The following is a 24978-nucleotide window of genomic DNA, read 5'->3' as shown; positions in this document are numbered from 1 at the left end:
CGACTTTTGATATAAGTAAAGAGGAGACATCATAAACTGACTTCACCGGCTCATTACTCAAGGATGGTTAAAGCGCGGCAAATAATCATCTGATTCATCCCACCACAACTGAAAAAATAAATAAATAAATAAAAATGTTCCCATATACTGAATTTTTCTTAGACCGTCTTCCGTTTTTGCTCTCACTCCCAATGACTCCTCAGTGTGTGTGCGCGTGTGTGTCGGCGGAACGTCCCCAGCCAACCACCGTGTTCACAGGTCGTCACGGCGTGCTGACGTCATCACGGAGCCACGCTGCCCTGCCAGTCCAAACAACTTTTCAGTCCAACTACTCGAGTCGGAGAGAAGAGCAGAGCCTCAATAAGGGGGACGAGAGTACCACGAGAAGGACCGTGTCGATAAATTGGCTCAGACATTCGCTGAACTATACTACTACCGTTTCCAAATTAACGTTTTTATTGTGTCTGTATATATATATACACACACACATATATATTCTTTTCCCCCTCGCAACGGTTGATTTGCTCTTTGGAAGTTAAGATGAGGAATCTGTGCGTGTTGTTCCTCGTCGGCCTGGCGACTGGATTCATCAGTGAAAAGGTGAGTGACGTTCAAATGCCGTTTTGTTTTAAATGTGTACGTTAAAGAAAACCGTGAATATTATTTGACTTCATTTTTATTTTTTTTATTTATTTTTTTAATCCCGAGAACAGGCTAAGATACGTTTGGAAAATCCAAACCTTATTTTAGTTCGGTTGTCGGTTTCCCCCATAGAGTCTATGGATTAATAAACCGTAAATATAACTCGATGTGGTCTTAGCTTGTTCTTCATCTGTATTTTATGAATATAGTTTCCCGTATAGGACCCCAGGTCCGCGCTAAAAGTAAAATTGAACCCTTTTTAAAAGCATACTAATGTTATCTTCCAGGAAGCAATAGTATTTACATAAGAGATACGGCACTGATGCAGAATTGGTTTTCAGCCACAGGCTGTATTCAAGCCAAGTTCAGCGTCCAGTTGGTGTCAAGTTCACACAGACAGGGCGAAAGTCTGTTCAGCCTGTTCTTCCCAGCTTTGACATTTAAACCGAAACCCCCCTCCTCACCCAGACCTGAATTTCTCACCCACACAAAGCTTAGGTCACGTTTTCAGAAGGCGTCGTTTGTCATCAGTGTGTGTTTCTGGTCGTAATTAAACCATGAAAAAGAAACAAAACATTTCCACATCCTCTCGTCTCAAGTGAAAACCAGAAAAACAATCTCTCTCTCTCTCTTGTCTCTGTCTTCTCTCTCACCTATCTGTCCCACCATTTACGCGTGTGTCTTTTTTGTAAAGCTGGAAAACACCTGGAAATGACAAGCTAAAGCAGAGCTCTGTTCATTGTCACAAGTGTGAAAATATCCCGGTTGCTTGATTTATTGACTGTAAAAGTCCCAATCGAGATCCAGGGAAGTTAACCACCTCTCCAGAAATGCATATTATTTAAGATTTATGAACTGTATATTGCGAAAGGGAGAGAGCTGAAACCCGAGACCGTCCTGGTGGATATCTGTAGCAGAAAAGAAAGCACACACTGGCCAAACGAGACAGTGAGACGTAAAGAAATAAATGTTTCTCATTTCTGTGCTGCTTAAGCGCCGGTGAGCTTTAAGAGCTGAATAATACATTGTAAACAACTGTGATCACCCCCAAAAAACAAACAACAACAACAACAAAAAAACACACAATCCACGCATGCTACGTTTCCTCTTTACTTGATGCCACTAATACACAGACTTCAGGCCTAAATTGCTGGGTGTGTGATGAGTTGCATCGTATATTCAAACTGTCTTCTTCCCTGTTAGCGTGGCGGCTGAATTACTGGTTAGTCAGTGATGTTGCGCACGTCTGAAAGATGAATGTCGAAAGAGGCTTTCTGCCCGTGACAGCCAGTAAGCCGGTAGTTGTTTCATTTTGTGGATGGATGACTCACAGTGAGTCCCACCGGGCTTGTCCGGGCAGGTACGTAACTGCGTGGGACACACGTAGTTTTCCGTCGAACCGTAGAAGGCGAAAAAATCATGTGGCTGCACCTTCTCTCCGTATTACTAATGATTATTTTCATGTTCATGTTTCTGAAGCACGTTACCAAATCTTACAAGTGACAGTAAATCTACGCAAGTGAACGTGCAACGACACGCGGATGATTCGTAAACAGCGCGGTGTGCTGTGTCTCATGTGCTCTGTGTTAATCAGCATTAGTCATAACATTGTTCTAGATAGATAGATCCTCTATTAATCCGTCTGTTTCCTTGTTTTTTTTGTGACTTTGTTGGGTCAATATCAGACTGTTTGAATCTGAAAAGAGTAATAAAACCAGAACTTTTTAAATCAGAAAATACCAGCAAGGACTTTGAACACTTTTTGTTGTTTCGACTACCACACGGGGCCTGTAACTAAAATGTTGCTTTCATTGCCAGATAATGTATTTAATTTAGCCTTTACAGGCTACAGCTGCTCTTAAACAATGGAGAACACGTTAGACGTTGAGGGGTCCAACATTTTTATGACTTGTAGCCTTAGATAAACACACGTCCCCTTCAACACAGTGTTGTTTGTGTGGCAGCCCTCTCAGTGATGACTGGCCTGCTATGTACTTTTGGTCGTTACACAATTTCATTCTTGACCTGACTGCTCTGTCATTGACCTCCGGCTTATTGGAGAAATATTTAACTGTCTTACATAAAATAAAATTTAAAAAAAAAAAGAAAAAATAATGATTTGTTGGTTGCTAGATTGAATAATTTGCTCCCCCAGCTGTTGAGTTGCACCACTGTGACTTTACTGTTTCTGCTAAAATGCCTGTTGCGACAAGGCGCTGCGATACCACATTGTTATATACGGTCTGCCGGGTGTATGCACGCTGTGTATGTACGCATGTTTTCCAGATGTGCGACCACTGAGTCACATCTTCCAGTAAAACCCTAACGCAACACTGAACACTGTCAGCAGGGACGGACGTAGGAATATGAGATGAGAGGAGAGATTAGTTTTTTAAAATAGTTAAAAAGTACAAACGCCGCTTGTCAGGATTGTTTAAAACATTTTATGAATCAATAAAAAAGATTGCAGATGTAACGTATCACAGCGCGGCCTTTCAGCTGGAACAAATCGTGAATATATGACTTATTGTCAGGCTTTGATATCATGTTTACCTTTGTACACACCTACATTCGATTACTGTTCCTCCTGGAGCAAACCTGCAACTTCATTCGTGGCAATGAAACAGTGAATTACTTTGAAGATTTGTTTGATGTGCCGCTCTTATTTTATGCGCGATTACGCACCTCTGCAGTGACAATGATTTCAGTCTCATGTCCTTGCAGGATTTTCCACTTGCACGTTTACTTCTGTATAAAATAAATGTACATAGCAGAAATAATACCTTTTGCAACCAGTCAGTTTCTGATGTCTAAATCAGATAAGTTGTGGTGACCTTAAAAAAAAGGAACCGTCCTCTTTATTATCTAGTATAATGCGCGGCACCTTTGCTGTGGCGACCTGAGTATAAATAGTTCACTTTCACAACTACAGACTAGTGATGTCTTACCGGGACCTGAGAGCCAGATCTAAGCTTATAACTCTTAGGTCCCCTGCTCATGTCTGTATGTATGTATGTATGTCTGTATGTATGTATGTATGTATGTATGTATGTATGTATGTATGTATGTATGTATGTATGTATGTATGTATGTCCCTCAGCAGCACTTACAACCTAGTATGTGTGTGTGTGTCCATGTGTCTTGCTTTGACAAGCTCAGCATCTGCTTTTGTAATCCCAGACTAAAGACAGCGAGAATCTTCTGTTGAATCTTCTTCCTCTTCTGTTGTCTTAGTCAGCCCTTTTTGGCATTATGAGATTTTGCCGTCCATAAAATTCATGTTAATGATTTTCCTCTTAAACCACAATGTGAATATATATCGTCTGACATTTTTATCTTTGTGATTTTCCTCTCAGTATACCTTGCCATATCATTGGTTGTAACATCTTGGTCAGCTGAGAAAAGCATCAGATGCCACAGATGTTCGTGAGGGAAATAAAGCAAAAAAAAAAAAAAAGATTCAAAATATACGTGTAGCTCACTCAGACATTTTGATTAATGTAGCTGCACTAACTGTTGCTGCGTCCAATTACGGGGGGAAAAAGGTCGCAAATCACGTATCTGTGTCATTTGTCTGACTTATTATATGCCATTATGCTCTTCACAGTAGCAGTATGACTTTTGGGCTTGGCTGCTTGAAAAAGAAAAACGTCTTTGAGTGATGTGAGAAATCCTGCGTTTTGAGACTTTTTACCTCAGCCGCTCCTCGAGGGCTATAAATATTGATTGCAGCAGAACAGAGCGGTTTGTCCGTTGTCTCTTCTTTTCTGTCTTCAGCACCTGTTTTACTCAAAGCACACAGTCCACGAGTCCATGATTCTCTGTCCTTCCTTTCCTTTCCCCAGACTCTTTCCTCTCCTTCCCTTTCTCCATTTCTCTCTCTCTCTCTCAGCACCTGTGTTAGTGGAAGCATAGTATACATACCAGACATACTTTAGGTCTCAATGGGCCATATTCATCCGTGTCTGTGTGTGTGTCTGAGTTGCTCTGTCTTTCTTAATGTGTTTGAGCCGCTTCTCCCCCTCTGTTTGAGTTTTCATTCACCAGTTTTGCGTTTGATTCATGTGTTTTCTAGTCCAACTTAGCCATTTGTTGTATTACCGCCTGTCTGGCTGGGCTTTAGATGAAGAGACAATATCTCTCTGGTTTTCATCACACTCCTTTGTGCAGTGTTTGGGTTAGCGAGTTTTTCCCGAGCTGCTATCTTCAGTTTGAAACGGCCTTTTCCCATATGTGCGTGTTCATTTGTCTGTGGAGTGTGTTGCCTTTGAAGCCGCTCTATCTCTTCCCTCCTCTGCTCAAACGCACTTAGATCTCTGATGTCTGGCTCTGTGAAGTATCACAAATGACTTGCCACGCCACAAGAAACCAACACATCATCTGTACATGCGATAGTATGGATACAGTACGCTGCGGTTACAGTTGCAAAGATCAGTGCGCGCTCTGGCATATTTGGCCGGCCCACATCGTTGGCTGTGAGAGGTATTGTCTTACTCCAAATCCGCTGAGACTTTCACATGTTTTCAATTAGTGGAAGGAATTCTGTAAGTGTGATTCTATGCGTGTGTGTGCGCCTGTAATTTTTTTTTTTTTTTTTTTTTGTCTTTGTTAGTATTTCTACTTGAATAATGACATTTTTTTTCTCTGTTGCAGCTATTGGTTGCCTCCCAGTCGCCCACATTTGACTTGTACATAGAAGGCCGTTCGTCAGGTGACCTCCCTATAGATGATGAAGATGCTGGAGACGATGGGTCGGGCTCCGGTTCTGGAGACTACCGTAAGGAGACCACCGTCTTTGTGTTGTGTAATTAATATGCAAGGTTGTTTTAATATGTAAGAATTTTTGACTCGTCTCAAACTGTTTATTATCGGCCAAATCAGACCTCTTCACAAGCACGGTGGTAACATTTACAGTGAAAATGAATGTTAGGCGCTTTTAGCTCCCGTCCGTTACACATAGAGGCTCAGGAGCAACGAGCACCGTAGACACAAGTGGTTGTATATTCAGACACAGAAGCACTGACAGCGCGCCAGATGTTTGTCCTGAGGCGATGTGGAGTTAACCAGGTGAGGTTTTACTGTGAATGACTCGCCCACAGAGAATGATGCGCGGTGTGATAGGAGTGAAAAGCTAAAATGTAGCGGGGTAAACTCCAGTGAGTTATGAAACTCCGATAGATAGCTGGTTAATGAATAACCCATTATAACATTGTGTTGCTCTCTCATAAAAAAGGCGCCTATCCCCGTGTTGCCAGCTTTTTATGAGCTGAGCTAAATGGCCCTATTTTCATATAAGCATGTTTGTATGATAAGTGTGAAGATTTTAAATTAAGTTAGCATGTAACACTACCAAATACAGACCTAATAAAACAAGTGGGCATAGCCACTGACTTCTGACACCGACTTGTGGACTGAGAGGTCAGTCTGACTGAGGGCATTATATGTAATGTATTATATGTAATTGTTTGATATGTAAACATGTCACTCACAAGGTGGAATCACACGCACACCCTGCTTTATTGTCTATTGCAGTCTAAATGGGATCACGATTTACACATAAATATATATTAAAGAAGACTGCAACCAGTGGTGTCGCCCCCTGATGGCCTTTAGAAAGATTCGTTTAAAATACTATGCCCTGGCTTCACCTTTTCAGAAACCTACATACATCCACTTCCTTTATTCACATGATAACTGTTGTCGACAGATACGTACTAACCAATCGGAAAAAGTTCCCCAATGTGTTCACTCCAAAGTACAACCGTGGTGCTACATTAAAAAGAAACTTACTTTGATTGTGTTTTCTCAGCTTTCAACTTCCCAGTCGAGAAAGACGAGGTATCCAGGAGTTTCGTCAACCTCACTGAAACCTCACTCCCCGACGAAACGCTTCCACTGCAGCCACAGCCAACAGCAGGCGCTCCTCACAACCCGACGACCACAGCAGCAGACAGCCAGGATTCAGTAACCACAGCGAGGGACAGCGAGACAACACCCTCCATTTTCCCTGATGAAAGTGACAGGCCTGAGAAGGTAAAAAAAAAAAAAAAAAAAAAATCCTTTTATTTAAGTCCTTATGCAACAGTAAGAACATCTTGATGAAGTGGTTGCCTGGAAAACCATCAGTGTTTTTAGTAATCTAATGATTTATGATCTACTTGAGTGCAATGAGTAACGACAGAGCAAACAATAGTCTCCCCCTTTTTCCAGCGCTCCGTTCGTTCCAGTTATTAGCTTGTTGTCAACAGATTCAGCTCTTAGAAGAATAAATACGACATATGCTGGCTACTACACTGTTTATCCTCTGTCCATCTCGGCATAAAGCACATCCAAACAGTTTATTTTCCCCGGCAGAACTTTGCCAGGCAATAATCAGATCCCAACAGAATGACTCTCAACCAGCTTCCCTCCACAAACATGTTGAGGGTAGAGGAAGGTTGAGCTACACCCCGGCTTCTTTACTTGCTGTGATATGCATGTGGATATTAATTTATATATTCTTCTAGATGCCAGGTGGTGAAGAGGAGGAGTCCATGGACCCCACTTCCAGCTCCTCAGACATGACCACTTCTGCAACGTCTCAAGCAGACATCGGCATGGAAACCGACAATTACGACCTTCGGCATAGTCCTGAGGTTCCAGTATCCAAAAAAGATCGTCATGATCAAGGCACAAGCTTTGATGACGTAGGCTCATCTGGAAAAGTGACCTCTGATAACTTGTGGGAGAGGACGGATGTGCTGGCAGGTAAGAGGAGCCTTTATCATTATTGGGATTTCTGTTGATGAATACAATCCAAACTTCATTAACATCCAGCCTCACACAGCACCTGTGTGGGATACTTGTCGAGAAAGCATATTTAATTTTTTTCTCTTTCTTTCTTCCTTCATGTCCTCTCCAGCTGTGATAGCATGTGGAGTGGTTGGTTTGCTCTGCGCCATTTTCCTCCTCACCCTCCTCGCCTACCGCATGAAGAAGAAGGACGAGGGCAGCTACGACCTGGGAGACAACAAACTTTCAACAACAGCCTATCACAAAGCACCTACCAAGGAGTTCTACGCCTGAACTCACCAACGGGGACAATCAAGAGTGGAATCTGTCTCCTGCCAATCAGGACTGAAAACGGATCTACAAACAGCTGAAGATGGTTCCTCTCGATGAAGTTTGAAGGCAAACTGCGCTGCTCTCTTCCAGCGCTCGATGTCATTTTTTTTTTTTGTCCTGCTTCATCCTCTGCCATCCTTTTATCTTTTTTCTCTACATGTTGTTCAGTGTTTGCAAAGAATGGGTTATAAGAGAACAAAATAACGCTATTGTGATGCCTTCTTGTCATTCCATGCCGGGGAGGGAGTTAGATTTAAATACACATCCTAAATTTTAAGAGAGGAATCTTTTCTTTGGGAAGCAGCGGATCACAGCCGTTCTTAGTGTTGGGAGAATTGAAAACACTGTGCCTTTAGATCCAGCTTTTATCTCTAGGCTGAGCCGCACCGGGCTGCGCTTGGTTCTGTTGTTTCAGAAAATCGGTTTGTTCCCTTCAATGGATAAACAGCAGAAGAAGATGAGAGACTGCGTGAACACATTTTAATATGAAACGGTACCACATATAAGATTAGTATTAAAAACAGCCTTCAGAATTTGATACCCCTTGTTTCTTCATTTGAGGTCAGGATCGCTCTGCTTGTTGACTGTGCGTGTTACATTTCTTTATGCTTTCTTTGCTGAAATGAATATGTTTTTTTGTTATGAGAGTGAATATGTCTTTGCATTTGCTGCCCAGTATTGTTATGGGAGACTTTTGTTACTCTGCAAATGTTTGTCGTTTCCTCACAGATATTTGACACTTGTGGAACTGACCAAATATACATGTGCTTTATTCGTCTCCTGGAAAATTACTTTTCAGCAGCTTTTTAAGGTGTTGTTGTGTTAGAGATTATATTGCTATAAGCCATTTGTTTTTTTTTTGTTTTTTTTTTAAAGAAAACACAGTATTGTGTTTTTATTGTATTCGTTCAGTGGTCGCCTCGAAATGGGTCGCTCATGCTCCTTCTGAATATTAGTAATATTGTCAAGATGATTTCATTTGGCGAGTGCGTGCCGCAAGCATCTGGACAGGTAGAGCCAAAGCTAAACACTATAATTCAGAAGCCGTAGAAGTGACCAATGTTTTCTGACAACAGCCAAAGCACATTCCTTTCTGACTGTCTTCTGCAAACAGCTATAATGGTGGGTTTGAAGTTAAAGGGACACTGGCAGCATCCATAGTGTTCCTTACCATTTATAGAATCAGAGTTTATCACACAGTAGCTTTAGAGAGTTAACACGTAATAAGTTATTTTCCTTTAACTCTCAGCTGCCATGAGAACGTTCTTTCAAATTGCCTAATAAGTGTGTAAGTTTGTCAGCTTTTCCTAATTTTCTGTCTCAACCAGCCAACCTAAGGAGCATGGCATCTCTAAGAAAAATCATTTGGATACAACGGACAATTAAAAACAAAACAAAAACAACATTGTGATGTTTCCTGTTTAATAACTGATACGTATGTTAAATCCAAATGTTAAACCAGGTATGTGCTGCTTATTGTGTATCAAAGATGGTTTCTTACCTCTTGATGTTTTTGACGAGGTGAAATTAGTGTTTCTTTAAACCAGCCTTTATGTCTGAGATCAGAGGCTGACGCACACAGGTTGGGCTAAGTTGGTAACTGCCCTCTCATATTCACAAATTCTCACCAAAACGTTATTTTAATCCTGATTTTTCTGAAGTTTAATTTCTCATAATGAATGCCAAACTGGTTAATGCATTTGTTTAGAGCTCTGTAATGGCTAATTGTTATATTTGAACCAAAGGTAACTGCCCCGCTCTTTTGCATATTTGTTTGTCTTTGTTCATAGTTTGATCCCCTTGATGTAAGTTAAGTCTACTTAATATTTTTCCCTGTGATAGAAATGACTAGCAGTTCTAGATTATTTTAATGCAAATGCAAACTACCTGTTCACTGTGACTGGAATAAATGGGAAGATCTGGTCACTAACCCACTGTGACTTATTAATAGGATATTTGTCAAGCACTTAAATTTTTGGTGCCTCACGGGATATTTTATACATTATTTTGCAGTGCTGTTACAGTGTTAGTATCATGCTTTGACTTTCAGTCTGTACAGGATCACAGCCTCCTTCTGCTGCTGTGGTCTGACATAAACCAGACCCACAGAGGGTTAAGACAACGGGTTAGCATTCGCTGACAATCCAGCAGGTGATAAGATACAGTAACCTTTCTCTCTAACAACAGGTGCTTCTAGGCTTAAGTTTATACCCTATGTTGAAGATACTATATTTTATAAGTGATAATTTATATTTACTTAAACTATAATCCAGGTTAATGTGTCAGTGGTAATTGGGATTGTGTGATTGTACAGTCATGATTTAAGCCTTTGTGTTTCGCTGAGGTGATGTTTCATTGTATTTGACATTTGATGACCTGGTTCCATTCATTTTGAGTTTCACTCTTAGTAATAGCTTTTCAAGTGCATTTGTTTTTTTTTGTTTGTTTTTTTTGTTTTAACACATGAATTCATTTAATAAATGATTAAAGTTTCTTGTAGATACAGCTTTGTTTTCATCCAGGTTGAATGTAAATTTACAGACGCTTTAACATTTACATACTGAGGACCAAGTACTCATTAAGTCACAGAGAAGATGTGTATGGAGATGACCAACAGAGAACCGTGTTGCTGATATAGTGTATCTTAAGAGGTTCACTACTGAATAAAAGATGCTTTAATGCAGTGCGGCAACTGGCTGTTTGTTGTTGTATTTGCTTTGTGGGTCAGCCTGGAGGTAAGAGCAAGCAACTGTTTGCTCTGATACACAAACATGTCTGTAAATTTGTGATGAAAAACGCTGTAGACTGAGGTTTTGTGGTGTGTCAAATGTCCTGACATTGAACTTTCAGCTGCAGACAATAACACTCTGTTGCAGCTTGCGTTCCACTTGTGCAAAATATATTTCCTCCCAACAAGAAACGTCCTTTCACAAATGCAGGACAGAGGAATAAATTTAAACAGCTTTTAAACCGTGTAGGCAGCATTTGAATGGAGGCTAGTGGTCTGGTGTTTTCCATGTTTTCTAAGATGTGAAGATGCAGATGGGAGAAATGACAGAGGTTAGAGGGAAAAAGACGGGAAAAAAAGAGGTACGAAACTGGATTTAAAGTTTTAGAACTATGTTGAAAGCAAACACACGAGAGGTGAAAGTGAACAGATGATAATCTCCTCCTTGATACATTCATGATTCATCATGTTTGGTTAGCATAGTCGCAGGCTATACTACTAGAAGTATGACATGGGTGACACTTGGTCTGTCCACGCAAGACACCAACAACTGCAGAGGAGCCCAGAAGATTAGTGGCAGAAAACAATGGGGGATGAAAACCACAGATTGGGATGTGGGCAGGGAAGAGCTGTGTTTTCTGTGTGGAAAGCACTGGACATTATTTTGGCAACTAAACATGTTTACATGGAGAAGAGGAAACACGGCACATCCCTGCATCCAAAAAGTGCTGGGGCGCCATGTAAAGACGTAAAGAAAAACAGAATATCCAGATTTGCGAATCATAAAACCTAATGTTTAATTAAAGGGCAGTAGTATTCTGAAGTTGTTAAGAACATCGTTCAAAAATGTTGGAATGAGAGCAACAAGAAAAAGAACAAGAAGGATGTGTCATATTAATAAAACCAGCTGGTGGAACGTCGGTGACGTGGCTGTGACAGACTCCAGGGGCAAATAATATTTCACAACCTAAAACTACAAAGAATTTGAGGATTTCATAATATGTAGTTCACAGTATCATATCGATGATAAATCTCTCTACACAGAAGACAGGAACAGAAAGTGAATGACTAATAGGGTTAAGGTTAAGGCACTGCATTCAAACAGATAAAATTCTGTGGTGGGATTTGCTGGAAAACAGGTGGAAACAGAACAATCAGTTAATGGAAAACATTTGCTTTTAAAATAGAATTTCGTTCTGCTCAGTTTACAGAGTGTTGTGAAAAGAGCGGGAATCCAAAACAGTTGTAAACAGGACCTTGTTACTAGTATTCAGTTAAAAAATAGTATATATTTATTTGATCACATCCAAGGTTTAAATGATTTGAAGGAAGTTTGCTCTTCTATTCCCATCTAACACAAGAAAAGTCTCAGTCATCCAGGTCATGATAACCCAAAAGGCGTTTGAAGAAGGCAACTGGTCTTGTAGAATTTCTTGAGTTCAGAGCTGAAGAAGCAAAACGTCTTTTTCTAATGACCTTTGGAGTCCAAAATCAAGCACTTTTATATTTAGTTTGTATTTCATTTAAAAGGAACAAAGCAGCGCAGACGAGAAATTTCTCCGTTTCAGTCACATGTTTGATGGGTGTAACACCTGGTATGTGATGGGATTACAGTTAGAGCTTGATGCTACAATTAGTGTGGATGAAAAATCATTATCAAATGATTAATGTGGTGGCTTTCAGAGCATGATTTCACAAATCGTTATAGTTGTACAGTAATTAAATGCATAATCTAAAGTACACTATGCAAGTTCCCTTCGAAATATTGAATTGATTAAGTTGCTGTTGCTTCATATACCAAACTGACTGAGAAGAAGCTCTTATTGTGAAAACAGAGACACCGGAAGTTTACATTCGTTGTGCAAGCACTGAAATCACGAGTACGGAAGCAGTAACAAATACCCCGGCATTATTTTGGTTATTTTATTTTTTTTTACAGCTGTGTGGGGTTCTGCAACGTCAACGACCACAAATACACAACTTATGGTCTGTGTTTGTGTTATTTTATACATCTTACGGAGCTTTCAAAACTAAATTTATATCCGTCGTTGCTCCCTGACGGTTCTGCTGCCGCAACATTTCAGTCCATCCTTACTTCGTCTACATCAAAACTTACTCTTTGTCTAATACTTGGTTCTTGACAATAGATAAAACATATTAACTTTAACTAACACGTTAATATTGGTGTTATTTCAAAATATATCAGACTAAACTACTAGTCGCAGCCTGGTCCTGAAACTGAAAGTAAAGCTGTAACTAGCTAATTTAATGCAAGTCCTCTCCCAGCATCATTTAGCATGAAATAAAACTAGCAAATACACGCGCGCTATCTTTGTTTGATTTCACAGCACCAATTATTCTATGATGCTGCAGTATTCAATGATTTTATGTGATGTTTAACTAGTCTTTTTTTTTTCAAGCTTCCAATAGTTTTCCTGTCATCACATGTTTGTTTATTTATCCACAGATGGCTTTGGAGGGAGGACCATCCTTCCTCCTCTTCATGATTCTCCTTCTGTCATGTCAGTGTGACTGTCGCCCTCATTCTGCACCAGGCAATTCAACATCAGCTATCAGAGCTGCATCCAACCATACTGCAGGAAAAGGTAACGAGATGGCCAGTGTTATTCACTTCATAATGTCATAATGTTGTGCCTGGACGTTATATAATGTGTATGCACAGTTACACAATGATCTGATTGTATATCCACCTTCTAGTTATTCCATACATCATGTATGTATGAAAAGATCCTTGAGGAGTAACAGGGGCAGACACCTGACTTTCTTTTTGTGTGTATCTGTATGAACGCAGCCTCAGACATAGCAGCAGAGGTAGCAGGCTATGCCGATGTGGCCAAACAGATCATTAACCTGGCTGTGTTCGGAGCTGCCCAGAACCGCTCCTACACTCGACTGGCTGACTTTACCGACACCATTGGGAACCGTGTCAGCGGTTCTCTCAACCTGGACATGGCTATTAAATACATGTCCAGTGCCATGACACAGGACGGGCTGGATGTGCATCTGGGTGAGTGTGTCTGATGTTTTCAGTGAGGACGCATTGCAGGATCTCACAGGAACTCTTTCGTTGGGGTCTTGTTCTCTGGCGAATGTGACCGTAGTTTTGTTTTTGTGAGACCTCTTTTGGTTTCTCCTGCAGAGCCGGTCAAAATCCCACACTGGGTAAGAGGGGAGGAGAGTGCAGAGATGATTCTGCCGAGAGCCAAGAATCTGGCAATACTGGGACTGGGCAGCAGTGTGGGAACACCTCCTGAAGGTGAAGACCGTGCTTAATTAAGCTAATCTCAAAACATGTCATCTGCATCTTCTTTGTGGCTCATTGTGTTCTTTATTATCTCTTCAGGTGTCAAGGCAGAGGTTCTGGTGGTTAAGTCTTTTGAGGAACTGAAGCGTAGAGCCAGCGAGGCCACTGGGAAGATAGTGGTTTTTAACCAGCCATTCGTCAGCTACGGAGAGACAGTGGCTTACCGTGCTTTTGGCGCCTCTGAGGCGGCCAAAGTGGGAGCTGTGGCCACACTCATTCGATCTGTCACTCCATTTTCTATTAACAGGTGTCCATCCATGTCTGTCTATTTAGATATCACACTATCTTCTACTGTTTAAGTGTCTGATTGGCGTTTCACCATTGCTACATTTCTAGTCCTCACACGGGTTGGCAGGACTACCAAGACGGAGTGAAGCGCATCCCTACGGCCTGTATCACTGTGGAGGATGCTGAGCTGATGTGGCGGATGGCGCAGAGGGGCCAGAAGATTTTAGTCAGACTCACAATGGGAGCCAAGACTCTGCCGGACGCTGACTCCTTCAACACGGTGGCTGAGATACGAGGGTGGCAGCACCCTGAGCAGGTAGCCCTCACACGCTCCTCATATATACCAACATGTCTGACTTGTTTTTCTCTGTGTTTTTTCCGTTTCCACATTGGTGACGGCGAGTGGGTGGATATTAAGTAAATTGTATAAGTACAACAGATATCCTGTTGAATGTTATTGCTCGACTCTTTCTCAGTTAGTCATGGCTTTTGACTCAGTTTGGTGAACGTGGAAAAACGATGCATGATTAGTTCTTTTGCTGACTGCAGATATTCCCACAGTTGTTTGGTCTGCCTTTATTATGCTGTTGCGTGTGATCTAATCTTCACAGGGACCAGTATAAAGTACATTTCTTTGGAAAAACTAAGAAACACCCGAAATAGTTCTCTCTGTTTTCAAGGAAAAATGAAAAGAATTATCTTCTGATCTGTCTTCTGTTTTCCGACCGTTTCTCCCAAGCATACAAACATCTGAGCATAAAATTAGATGGCAAAAGGAGGCCTGCTTAAATTTCGTAGCTGAACCAAAACATTGCCCGTCACAGCTTGCAGCTATACAGTATCACACAATGTCCCATATGTGGGGACGGACCCAAACACGTCTAGCAGGAAGAAACTGATGAGCTGATAAGGTGCTGCTGGATAATTCTCCACATACATGCAGATGCACCATGTATGAAGCAGTATGATGGCCCTTAAAAATAGCGATACCACAGAAAAACACAGTTGGTTTGACGCCCTAAATAGCTCATATGTGCAAATAACACTCATTTGCAGAGATGCATGATAAAACCTTGTGTGAGGCAAAACTGCAGCATAGAAGGAAAATAAGGGGCGGTGCTTCTCGATACATTTGACTGAACTGAATTAATATTTTCCATGTGTCAAATTAGCATCGTGCGATGTGTGAGTCACTGTGTGTCCTGCAAATGTCTGTGCTGCAAACTGCATTGCACGCAGACGTTTTCTGAGCAGATGAAAGAAGATGATGTTCACTGGAAATTTGCAATCTCTTCTCCCACTCTCTTCCCTTCTCCTCTGTCAGTCTCTCTGCTGAGCTGACCTTTGGCTGATGGGCCGCCCCCATACGAGTTCTGGCCAAGGGTTCCTGCTGTTAAAAGGGAGTTTTCACTTACCACGGCAGCCTTGATTGTGCTTATTCTGGAGGTTTTGAGGCTCTGGGTACTGTAAAGTGTCGCTATAAAAATTAAACTGAATTGAAGTTTCCCAAGTATGTGGGTATAAGCTGTCTCTATGTAAGCCCCCATTCAATAGTCCAAGATTTGCCAAACACAACATGGTCTCTGGTGTAATGAGCTAACTCTGACTCTGTCAGGAGACTTGAAACACAGAGCTATCACCAAGTTAAGCTCGATGCAACACTTGGTCCTTCAGTACAGAAAAGGGAAATGAAACACTTGGCATGGTTGACATCATCTTTGGCCTCTGCAGGTCTGGGCTCCAGCTCTCAGTAGCAGTAATTGTGGTCAGAGTATGTGTGTGTGCGCGCATATTCATAGAAAGATGTATATTTGAGGTCAAGTGAGTCATTTCCACAGCGTCATCTGAAAATGCTGTGCTGCAGTTTTCCCACTGGCCATTCCTTAAAAAGTGTGTTCTTTTTTTTTTCAAGTCTCAAATATGTCTTTATGGAGGCTTTCTGTTCATGATTGTACTAAAATGCACATTTGCTATGCAGTGATGGTGATGTGCGCGCATGACACACTTCTGTTATTGTTAAACAAAATACTTCATCCATCTAAAACACAAGTCACTGAACCATGCGTAAACATCATTTTGTGTAAACTGTTTTTGGTCTCATAATTTAAACAATGTTGACTACAACATATTTAGTTGTCTCTAATGTCAGCACATTGTACATGTATATAAAAACACCGACAGATGGCCTGAGTGTAGCAGTATGAAGTCAACAGGAGCAGGAGTATCGTTCAGAGGGAAAACGGTGAAAGAATTAGAACAGGACAGAAAGATGATTCATGTCTGAGGTTGAAAAATTACAACCTTGACTTCTGGTTAATTAAATAATTATAAGATTAGCATGTTTATGAGAAAATGTCTAACATCAAGTCGAATATAGAGTCCCCGAACCCGTAACCCTAACCTAACATGGAAAACTTTGGAAAAGGATGTAGATAGCTCTTGTATTGTGAAACCACCCAAGTGATTTATGGAGATTCCTAATAGAGGCCTGCCTTTCTGTGTTTGTGTCTCTGCACTAGAATAATATGTGTGTATGATACCAGCATTGTCTTTCATACGGGCAAATGGATATGTGTGCAGCTAAGGTAGTTGTTTACCTCATTCACGGTCTTATTTTAGCACATTTGCATGCTAATATGCCAGATAAGAGACAGATGAAAGCTTTAGAGAAAATATTCTTTACAGAAATCCATAGTAATCCATTCAATAGTAGTCGAAACATTTGGACCAAGGTGGCGAAACCAAGCAACACACAACACACAGCCCTAGAGCCATGTCTCTAGCATGGCTACAATGCTAGCATTTCTGTTCTTTCTAATAAAAAAAAAGAAAAAAAGAAAAAGTTGTTTTCATTTTGAGGGATTGTGCGGGTCATTGACCAGACAGAGATCGTTCAGGTCATAAAATGTTTTGTAACCTGGAACATCAGGTCAGGATCGTCCCACTGACAGGAACCGATTCCCGCCTGAATTCCTGGAAGTGTGACTAATACATTAAACTCTGTGTTTTTGCCATAGTTTTCCTGTTTTTAAAGGAGTTTTCTTTCCTTGCTGATAAAAAGTATTTTTTTACTGTAAACACTAAATCAAAATTGAATGCATACCGCGTTTTTGTGTACTTCCATAAAATAGAGACAGGATGTCAGTCAGCTCGTGCTATCTTCTTCTCTGGTTTTCTTGCTCTGATCAGACAACCGATTAAATTATCCCAGTAATGTGTTTAGAAACTAAACAAGCCCCTTCTCATTTCTGTGTTTACATTTCATGTTTATCTCTGTAATCTTCTAGGTCGTCTTACTGAGCGGCCATTTGGACAGTTGGGATGTGGGCCAGGGCGCCATGGATGATGGAGGTGGAGCCATGATTTCCTGGGAGGCCTTGTCACTCATCAAAGACCTAGGTGATATACAGACAGGCATATAATGTACAGCTGAACCTCTACAGACATAAAACACGTACACAGAGTAGAAAAGAATAACAGAGTGCAACTGCAAGATTACACGATCTTGAAAGCAAAGCTAAGTAAATGCATGATCTTATTTTTTTAGCTTTTAAGCTTTTTGTAACTTCGTCAGTTCTCTAATATTTGCTGGGAAAAGTTCAGCCTGCAAAACAAACACACCACACTGGCTCAACAGAGCACACTCACGGAGGACACGACACACATTTTCTAATTTAATAATTGGAATAATTAATTATAAATTAAAGAGAAAAATATTAAATTATAAATATAATATTTTAAAATAATGTTATACTCTGAATAATATAATATAGATATAATATAAAATACTGTATTTTCCAGACTATAGAGCGCACCTCAATATAAGCCGCACCCACAAAGTTTAAAAAAAATAAAAAAATAAATGGAAATGTACATATATAAGCCGCTGATATCTACTGAACTGATTAGTTTAACTGAACATAACTGAACTGATCAGTTTCCGAACGGTGCCTGTAACATAAAAGTAAAAGTGCTGATCAAACAAAACAGAAAAGTTATTGATTGGTTTATTCATCCTCCTCCTGCGCACTGAAACCACTGAAGTCATCTTCTTCAGTGTCGGAGTTGAACAGCCTCAGAAGAGCTTCGTCACATACCTTTTCTGTGTCTATGTCGTCCCGGGGTAAAGCTGGCTGAATATGATGCTTTTCGCATGCGGCCAGTTTTTGTGAAGGATTTATCTAAAAAAAAAAAAAAAAAATCCACAGAAAAGCCACATGGTTCAAAGCGTGGGAAGAAAGTAGCGGCTTATAGTCCGGAAAATACGGTAATAATGAAAAATATGTATGTAATCAAAGTAAAGAAATCGTCTGCAAGACAGAAGGAGGTTTGATGATTATAGAAATGTTGTGGCTAATGGGTTAAAATATCCCATCATGTCAAGTCCAGCATTGATAACCCCCCTAATATATTTATATACTGTACATATTTTACCATTGCTGCCAAGATTTGACCCTCCCCAAGTCCAAGCAGCACTCAAATTTACAGGATGACAGCAAGACGGCACTAAGATTATGTTTGAAAGTCAACGCTCGTAAACATAAAATTAACTCACCTGTAAGAAGGAAGTTGACATAGAAAACAGAGAGCAAGAGTGATCACGCAAAGCGAACACAAAGCACACAAAGTGAAAGGAGGTTTTGATGAAGACGATTAATATAACTGGACATGAAATCAAGAAGTTAAGCCATGAAAGTGAAGGATCATGTCCCTCATTTAAAAACATTTACAAACCATCTTATTAAGTATAACTGTAACTTTATCCTAAGCAAAAATACAGTAAAGCTCAGTGACAGAGAGAAGAAAAAACTTAACGAGTCCAATATTCTGTTGTCTGAATATCATGAAATGGGAGCAGAGCATCCAGCTCCAAACATAGGGACAAATTACAAAACAATTTCTCAGACTGTAAACAGTAATTTCCTCCAACTGTTTGGGGAACAAAACACAAAAAACTGGAAAACAAAACTGAAATTCAAAGTACAGTATACCTGTGGACAACAGAATTGAGTGAAAGACCAACTATAGGGTTCAATAATGTTTTGTAGTTGCAGGAATTCTAGATCTAAAATGATGAACGTTGGAGCTGTTATCTTTCTTTTGTTGGCAGGTTTGCGTCCAAGGAGAACTCTGAGAACGGTGTTGTGGAGCGCAGAGGAGCAGGGTGGAGTCGGAGCACAGCAGTACTTCGATCTACACAAGGTATTTACCAATGGCCACTGTGGCCTTTAAAAGAAAACACACTTTATCAACCATGAAGCAAAAGTTGTTCCTGCTACTAAGAAGCAGGAAGCGTCTGACCATTGTGAAAGTAAAGCCGAGAGTAGGAGTGTAGAAATGTGCTTCCAGTAATATGAACAGGCCTTGGACAGCTCCCAGCTCCCACAAGTTTCTCAGTGTTAAAGCGCTACACAATCTTCAGCATTTCCTCCTTAGAGACTTGGCCCTTCACCAGACCATGACCTATGACAAACTACACTCTCAAAACCAGAGCTACAGTCTGTGAATTTGTTATACTAATAATGTAAAACCACTTTTAAGGTACATCTTCACCATGCCCCAAGTGAACTGGTCAAGTTTATCGCATGTGTAACTCCTGGTGGTTGGGTGTATATGCATTAGGGCTGCACGATAAATCGTTAAAAAATCGCGATCTCGATTCACACATACACGTGATCTCATTTCATTTCGAAACACAACGATTCTTAAGCGCCCCTAAAGGCAACACTATGGTAAAGCTACTTTACAACACGTGATTCCGTCAGTGGAGGAAACCCACCTGCAGTTGAGTGTGTGGAAACAGTGACAGAGAGAAGCAGAGAGAAGTCAGCGGTAAAGACAGTTAAACAGATGGTTAACAAGCTAACAAGCTCTGTTGTTCAAATGTATGCTCTACATAAGGAAATCTCAATGTTTGATACTCTACTTGAATGACCATTTGAATGCTTTTTTTGTTTTGTTTTGGTAAAATTCATCAGTGCAGTAAACATTTTCTAAAAAAAAATTGTGCCAAAGAATCGTGATTCACATTTCGTGCTTCCCTAATATGAACCCTTCAGTGGTGCATATACTTGGAGTATTTAGGGACCAACACAGGACAACCAATGAAGTCAAGTCTGGTTGAAAAGGAAACTTAACAGAATTTATTTAGATTCAAAGGGAACTGAAAATCTGCATGGAGCACAAACAATGATGAAGGACTGGGCCACATGGGTATGCCAAATAAATGAAAGTAACATAACAAAACTAGGCCTGGGTAACGAACTTCTCCATATTGAAAACAACAAACAAAAGGCCCAAAAGGTGTTACCAATAATACACAGGTGGCACCAACCAATAATCCCACTGAATATAAAAATAAGGTTACTTACGTTATGATGTGCATAGGGTACTAGGGTACTTCCACCACAACTAAAATAAACGGTACTCAAAGGCCCACGTGTCTCAGTAACAAATACGGTAAGCAAGAGTTGAGCAACAATGCAGCAGAATGTCATGCAAGCACCAGAGAGTAGAGACTTGAGACTGGATCCCTTTTAATGAACAATTTAATTGGATGATCTGGGGCCGAACCGATCAATCATCTGGTTCTGTCCAACTTCTTAGTTGGAATCAACTGTGCCCTGTCTGGGACGTATCAGGTGGATTAATACGACCGTGGACTGAAGCTTGTATTGTTTTTAATGATTAAACTGACTAAATTAACTAGTTTTTCACACGTCCACGCTCTCTCTTCGTCTCTTCGTCTCTCACCTTTATCTCTTCCATCCACACAGGTGAACATCTCCAACTTTGACCTGGTCATGGAGTCTGATTTGGGGACATTCACCCCTGTGGGTCTGCAGTTTACTGGCAGCAAGGCTGCACAAAAGGTGGGTATAACAAACATGAAACTACACAATAAAATCCGTGAAATAATGAACTAGTGTAAGTCAACGGGTCTGTGAATTACATGACGGGAGGGAACAATGACAGTTTGCTGACGCAGCGCAGTAAAAGTCTTAATCACACTGATATTGTAACATAAATGATAATTATTGTGTGACGTCGGCATTTAACCGACCTGAGGATCTGAGACGCATTTTTCTGGATTTGTATCAACAGGTGATGGAAGAAGTGGTGAAACTTTTGGCTCCCATTAATACAACCAAACTGGAGAGCAATGGCGAAGGGACAGACATCTCACCTTGGATGCAGGCAGGAGTACCAGGTCAGTATAAGCAACGAGTCTGTCTCTGTAACTAGCAGCGAGTTGTTGCTGATGTTAGCACGACAATAATTCATGTTGTTAACAACTAAAATGTGCCTTGGGTTTAATGTAACGTATAGTGTCGGTGATAAAGACGCGCTTGAATTTAATCACATTGTCTGTTCAAAGTGCTGTCTACACAGAATCACATCCTCACTGATGAACCACAAACACCATTGTACAGAAAAGGGAAGTGAAAACAGATATTCGCTTGAAGTGGAATTTCTGATGTCGTAAGAAGTTTTAAGTATGGATATGTAGTCATCATTAGGGAAAAGATGAGTGTCTTGACATTTCGTTGCTAAGTGTAAGGAGTTATTATGCGCTGTAAACAGTATGTCAGAGAAAGTAAAATAATCCAAATTAAGCAATACTATAAAATTTGCTGTATATCATAAAAACTGGACCACACCATTTAGTATTATAGTGGTATTTTCTGATTAAGTATTAGCTTTCTATTCTGCTTTATATTCTGTGAACAAGCCATTAACCGTTAATACTTAACAGTGTTCCTGTATTTGTGGTTTTGATAGAGATTTTGATGTTGTGTTGTGTAATCAGAGAGACAAACATGGTTTAACCTTTGGACAAGAAACTGATAAAAACACACGAAACAGGCAGTGAAAGTCTTTATTAACAAATACATAAATCCACCGGAGCAGCTGAGGTTTTGGTGCCTTTTTCAAATCCTTCCTCCACGTCTTGAATGCTGAGCCGAGGTTTTTTTTTACAGCTGTTGGTTGTATTAACAGGATGAGACTGTCCAAGGGGGGAGTGCGGAGGCAGACACCACAATCTCTGCTGTGCCTTTTCACCTGGGAAGCTTCTAATCACATACCAAGAAAACCTAATACTGACAACTGTGCAGACAGCCTGTATTAAAGAAGTGATTCTGAATAGACTGTTCTGGTATCTGCTACGTGTCTCACAACAGTAACCACGCCTCCATCAGCGGCACCGGCACTTTATATGAAACCCACCATAAAAACAAACCCAAGTGTAGAGATAACAACCTGCCTGCCTCCTCTAAAATGTGATCATTTAAAAAAGATCTTTCATTCACACGCTGCTGTTACTTTCTGAACATGTTTCAGTCCTCACCACAAGCTGTTGATTTGGCCTCTCCTGATGTTCCTGCAATGTTGTGTGTATCTGTCACCCAGGTGCCAGCCTCCATGTGGCAGACAGTCGATACTTTTGGTTCCACCACAGCGAAGGCGACACCATGAGCGTTCAGAACCCCCGAGACATGGACCTCTGCTCGGCGCTGTGGGCCGTGGTCGCCTACGTGGTGGCGGACCTTGAGGACATGCTGCCCAGGTAGCAGGTGAACGACAGCGTCGACTCCTAAACACCTGGTTGTTTTTTTTTTTTTTTTTTTAAATTCTTTTATTGACACTTTCAACGTGAATGAATCAACGAGAGATTCACAAGAGACGATAAAGAGAGAGACTGAGTCGTGTCTCTTTTAGACGTATGTTGTAATTATTTTCACTTTGAAGCAAACCCAAGTATACGACCACGGAGAGGGCGTTTTAACAGGTCAGTGAAAGCAACGCCGTAGACGCTCATATCGTAATATCATTAGCCTTAGAATGAAAAGGAGCATAACATGCTGCAGAACAAATGATATTTGTTGGATATTTTTAAGGCCTGTGAAACTATAAGAAAGTTTGAAGGAGGAAGAGGAGGAGGAGGAGGAGGAGTGTTTTCGTATCAGTAATGTTGGCCTACAGTCAACCAAAGCAAACAAACTATAATAATGAGCTCATAGATAAGAAGAAGGTGTGTTGAAAGTGTGTGGTGCTGTCTCCTGTATGACATATCAGCACTCCCAGTGCATGATCTCTACAGCTCCCATGTTTCTGTCCAATATTTTAAAAACTTTACTTTCACTGAGATGTTTTAAGATTGTTGTTAAATGATTCCTGTCATGACATTTTGTTGGCGGGGGGTTTTATTCTTTACGACGCCTTTTAAATGATGTTCTGTAGAAAAAAAAGTTTCCCAGTTACCCTGTTTCCGCTGCATTTCTTTAATTTTTGCTGATCTTTACTTAGAAAGAGGAAGATGACACCAATAAGATGTACTAATCTAGTCTAAAGAAATGAGAAGAAGAAAGAGGAAAAGGAGCGGTAAGGCCCATGTGCGACGGTGTCAAGAGTCAAAAAAAGAGACATGACACGATATAGGAGATGACGTAATGTGACTGAAATGCTGCAGCTACAGCAAACACACACACACACACAGCTGAGACCTCTTACCCTCTGAAGTCAGCACTCCCAGCGGGTGATGTCGAGGTTAGTCAGCCAGATAAAATCATTGTGTGTTGAAACAGACCAATCTGCAGCTTTTTGTCATTGTCTGGTGAGCTTCTCCTCGTGTGTCAGAAACACTGATTCACACACGGACAGTTTTGTTAGTGAACAAACACAGTCTGAGGCACCCCCACGCGCACACACAGACACATGTGTTGATGACCTGTGAAAAACCACATATTAACATCACAGAAACAGAAACATCTGGTTTCTCACGGTCATGTCTTCATGGTGAATCCCCTACATGAGATCTTAGCGAGAGGGTGTTTTAACTTCGCACGACTCTTAACAGATTGAAAATATTTTCTCTTAATTTAATCTTCTGTGAATAAACTGTAGATTTTGCCTATTAGTTAACTGAAGCTGAACCTAAAAGAAAGCAAAACATTTAAGTTTACTGAAATAAAAATGGATTTTAAGATGCATTTTTCCGTGTTGCTGAAAGGTTGAACTGAAGATGATCTGATGACGTCTACGTCATCTACGTCTTCTTCCACCCTAGAAAACTAAAGGTATTCATTAATACACAGGACGAGATGTTACAATCCCTTGTGTCATGATCTAAGGCAAAACTCCCTTAGAAGCCAGGTCCAACTGGACAACCAACCAGCAGACCAGTGGTCAGCTACTAACTATGTTAGAAACGAGGTACGATTAGCCTAGCCACAGAAATAAAAAATACCAGCTAATTAGCCTAGACACCAGCAGTAGGTAATAGAGATGATGGGAATGCAACTACACTCAGACCAGGACATCTCATCCTTCTGCCTATGTCAGAAACGAGGTACAATTAGCCTAGCCACGGAAACGAAACACTCGAAAGCACCAACTAATTAGCCTAACCGCCAATAGTAAGTAAGAAATGATGGGACATGCAACTATGCTTCAAACAACATTCCTCCCCTCTGCCACGATCAGAAGTTACACACAAGAAAAAAACAGATATTGAACAATTGAAAATGCAGAGTTGGTCATTTGGCCTTCATTTGGTTGCATAACTACGTCCGTGAAAGTCATGATAAACCCAAAAACGCAACAAGTCGGGAAAGTTTCTGATGGGTTTCACCCAGAGGTTCCTATTTGAAACTCAACTTCCCAGAAGCTGCGGAAGAAGCTACTCGGATGAGCTGCGAAACATCGTCGGTTCCAGTTGCCTTTCTTTAAAAAGCTTTTTGGATATGTTGCAATGGTACCGCAGAGAAGCAAAGATGAGAAAAAAACATCTTTGATTCTTGTAAATTTCAAATTTGTCATATCCTGAATTTACTGGGTAAAAGAACTAGAGGAAAGGAAGGTCCATACATTAAAACAATCAATAATTTCAAACATTTTTTTTTTTTAATTTTTTGAATGCAGACTAATGATGATGAAAAGTTATTTAGTT

The 24978-nt window shown here is 40.6% G+C and overlaps 2 protein-coding genes across 2 annotated transcripts; both read left to right on the top strand.

Annotated features, from left to right (window-relative positions):
- Nucleotides 1-320: 320 nt before the first annotated feature.
- Nucleotides 321-10438, top strand: LOC125016736 (syndecan-2-like). Its single transcript, XM_047599404.1, has 5 exons — nt 321-600; nt 5296-5419; nt 6452-6675; nt 7149-7389; nt 7544-10438. The coding sequence occupies exons 1-5, from the start codon at nt 541-543 to the stop codon at nt 7705-7707; spliced, it is 813 nt and encodes a 270-aa protein (XP_047455360.1). The 5' UTR covers nt 321-540; the 3' UTR covers nt 7708-10438.
- Nucleotides 10439-12111: 1673 nt separating this feature from the next.
- On the top strand, nt 12112-23290 carry LOC125016731 (carboxypeptidase Q-like). The gene is made up of 11 exons (XM_047599399.1): nt 12112-12460; nt 12942-13080; nt 13287-13502; nt 13635-13751; nt 13839-14046; nt 14136-14343; nt 17315-17426; nt 19138-19229; nt 20804-20899; nt 21132-21237; nt 22440-23290. The coding sequence occupies exons 1-11, from the start codon at nt 12458-12460 to the stop codon at nt 22598-22600; spliced, it is 1458 nt and encodes a 485-aa protein (XP_047455355.1). The 5' UTR covers nt 12112-12457; the 3' UTR covers nt 22601-23290.
- Nucleotides 23291-24978: the final 1688 nt, after the last annotated feature.

This window comes from Mugil cephalus, chromosome 11 (assembly GCF_022458985.1).
Source record: "Mugil cephalus isolate CIBA_MC_2020 chromosome 11, CIBA_Mcephalus_1.1, whole genome shotgun sequence".
Lineage (NCBI taxonomy): Eukaryota > Metazoa > Chordata > Actinopteri > Mugiliformes > Mugilidae > Mugil > Mugil cephalus.
This window is presented reverse-complemented; position numbering and strand designations above follow the sequence as displayed.